We start from the raw sequence: 3,251 nt of genomic DNA on the forward strand, positions 1-3,251 counted from the left end.
ATCTCACAAAATGACAGAAGCACGATTGGTTCTGGTTCTGTTCCACTGATGATTAAATGTTTGAGTTTATCCTGAAGAACCGACCCGCTGGTCCGTCTGCGTTTCCACCTCAGATTTTAACGTTTGTCTGTTCAGGAACTCTGACCCAGAATGAGATGATTTTCAAGCGGCTGCATCTGGGAACCGTCTCCTACGGCACCGACACCATGGATGAGATCCAGAGCCACATCATCCAGTCCTACGCTCAGGTGAGCCACGCCGCCATCAGAGCATATTGGTTCTGCTCCTCTTCTAGGTGGAAAACCATTTTTCTCAATGAAGCTGAGGTGCTGCTGGTTTAATTCCCAGTCTGTGCTGGTTTCCTTCTTCAGCAACAAAAGCAGGTCTGTAGAAATGATTTAGAGCCGCTGGGATTCACAGGAAGGTCTGATATATCGGTTCAGTGTTTAATGCATTTTTATTTTATTTTTTCAAAGTTGAGAGAACTGCGGCAACCAGCGGACCTCCAAGGGTAATGGCAGCCGGGGCTAACGTTAGCATTAAATCGATAAATGGCCCCCATAGTGATGCCTAAAAATAAAATGTTTTCGCCTCAAATGATCTTAAAACTTACTTTTATAGAACAAAGGCAACAGAGAGGAGAACTTTTAACTTAATACTCTGATTTCCGTTAGCGCTAACCTGGAAGCTGCTGCAGTGCATGCTGGGAAGTGCAGTGCAGTCTGGAGAACGGACAAGTCTGCTCTGATGCATGCTGGGTAAAGAGGGAGGGGCCAGAACAACATCCGGGGACTTTGTCCGGATGTTGTTATGGCTGAGGCTGATGACGTTTCACGAGGACGCACAAGTACATATATTGAGAAACAGCCAATGAGAAGAGAGTCAGTGGGCGGGGCTAACGTTGATTGCTGAGTTCTGGATCTCCTCCGCCACACTAAGTCGTCTCATGAACTCATCAGAGGTTTCAGTCTAAGCTAGGGATGGTCCGCTTTAACCCTCCCTCTTTATTGATAAAGATTCATTCCATAAATAAATGAAGACGTTCCCATCAGTGCGTCTCTAATTTCTAACTATCTTTATTGTGAGTTAAGATTTTTGACCCTAAAACAAACTCCTCCAGTTGGACATCTGTGGAGGTCAGAGTGGTGAGGGGACCAGCTGCTGGGCCGGCCCTCAGCGGCCCCTGCTGGTACCTCCTTCTGTCTGAAGTGGATCTCCTTCAGGTGATGGAGATGGAGGCAATAATCCAGCTGGAGAGGCTCTCCGATTCACAGAAAGATTCCTGAAATCCCCGCTGACACGTTTCTGCTCCGCTCATAAACAGGCGTTCACTTTTCCTTCTCTGAAAGTCAGCTTCCTGTGACTCATCCCTTCCAGCTAAAGGGAGAAGAAGACCTTTCAAACTTGGAGTCTAAATCCCGGTGTGTCCCTCGCCTCCGTTTCCTGCCCCGTCACTCTGTTTTCAATCAGTTTCTTTTTGACGAGGGAATTCCGGGAAAGCTGCTCGTATTGTCCATTCATTGCTTCGGGTCCCTTCGGGTTTTCCTCGCTGGGTGGCTCGGATCCTGCTGCGGTCGGGACAGAATGATATTGTTCGCCGCGGGCCGAACAGCTGCTGGAACCATCTGCCCCCCCGCCCTCATGGGTAATCTCTGTTAATGAGGGAAGACTCTGAGCGGCCTAAACGTTCCGGAGCCGCTCTGCTCGGCTCAGCCCTGTCGGTGGCTCTTCTCTCCTTTACCTGCTTCCCCTCTTTGGGTCGTCAGTCCAGTTAGGAGCAAAATGTTTCCTTCATCAAGAATTCAGATTATTTTCCGAGATTGTTTAGTTGCACCTGATCTCGTAACACAATAAGTTTGTCAAAACCGGTCCTGTAGAAACTTTGATCTAAAATGAAACCTAAGCCTTCATTATATTTCAGGTCAGCTCTCAGCCGTCAGGGGGCGGCGCCGGAAGCAGCGCCACGCCGCTACGGAAGAACCCGCCGTCTGGGCCCAAGGTCCGTAAGAGCGTCAGCAGCCGCATCCATGAAGCGGTGAAGGCCATCGCCCTGTGTCACAACGTGACGCCCGTCTACGAGTCCCACGCCGCCGTAAACGGTGAGGCGGAGTCTGCGGAGGCCGACCAGGACTTCAGCGACGACAACCGGACGTACCAGGCCTCCAGTCCGGACGAGGTAAAGATGCGTCTGAGAGAAACCAAACGCAGAAATGATGAAAGTTTGGGCTAAGACTTTAAAAAATTTACTTAATTTGATTGGCATGCTTTCTATGGAGCTACAATAATATGGAGTGAATTTTGTGCCAGTATTGTTTAAAAAATAATAATTTTTGTAAATGGTGGGAAATTTTGCAATCCAGAAATTAAACTTACAAAACTTGTTGATTGAAAGAAGAAAAAAAATTAATAAAACTGTGTTTTCTTCACAATTTTTTCAAATCTCTTTTTCAGGTTGAATTTTAGAAAAAAAGGATTCTATTCAAATGTTTTTTTTTTACAGATCAATTGCATTGACTTCAGTCAGAAAAAAGAAAATTGGAAAAAAAAAATATAAAAAAATAACGTTAAAAAAAACTAGAATACAAAAAATGAAAATGCGTTTAATTTTTGATATGTAATTTTTTTTCATTTGCAGAATATGTTCTTTACTTGCAACAATAATGGAACAGTAATCACTTCTCCTGTTTCAATGTTTATTGGCTGAATCTCAAAGGTCACAAACCCCTGTAGGAGGTTAATCCGTTTAATTATCGCTGTCCGCTTCCTGGGGGACTTATTCCCCCGGACGGGAGGCAGAAAGCCGCTGGTTCCCTGAAGGCATCTTAACGGCTTTATGTGCGAGACGGAAGCCGAGGAACCGGCCAGGTGGAACGCACAGAAGAACCTCTAATTAAAGCAGAGTTAATGTTTACGTTAACATGAGAGAATAAACGGGAGGTTTGTCAGGCTGGACTGTTTAGGGGAAGTTTAGTGAAGCTCACAGGAGAAATATTTTGCATGTAAACTGAAGATGCTCGGTGTTGGTTTCCTCCGTCGCTGCTCCGCCTTCCTCCTACGTTGATCAATATTTAATTTTCTCTGCAGGGCAGAAAGACGTCGCCTTCTTTTTTTGTCCTCCTTTTTATTCATCTGTCTTTTTATTTCCTTCTGTTTGGGTTGAAGTTTCAGATCTCTGTCACCGAGCCGCCGTCATCGCTCTGATTATAGGGTTTCCGCGGGTCATTAAAAATCATTAAAAGTTATTAAATGGC

General features: G+C 45.5%; 1 protein-coding gene across 1 annotated transcript in view; it reads left to right on the forward strand.

The window, feature by feature from the left end:
• The window catches only part of atp9b (ATPase, class II, type 9B), a 57,638-nt gene that overhangs the window by 40,488 nt on the left and 13,899 nt on the right, over positions 1 to 3,251 (forward strand). The window contains exons 14-15 of the mRNA XM_015384421.1: positions 136 to 248; positions 1,922 to 2,219. Coding sequence (XP_015239907.1) covers positions 136 to 248; positions 1,922 to 2,219 — 411 coding nt within the window. The remainder of the gene's footprint in view (positions 1 to 135; positions 249 to 1,921; positions 2,220 to 3,251) is intronic.

This window comes from Cyprinodon variegatus, unplaced genomic scaffold (assembly GCF_000732505.1).
Source record: "Cyprinodon variegatus isolate N-32 unplaced genomic scaffold, C_variegatus-1.0 Scaffold312, whole genome shotgun sequence".
Lineage (NCBI taxonomy): Eukaryota > Metazoa > Chordata > Actinopteri > Cyprinodontiformes > Cyprinodontidae > Cyprinodon > Cyprinodon variegatus.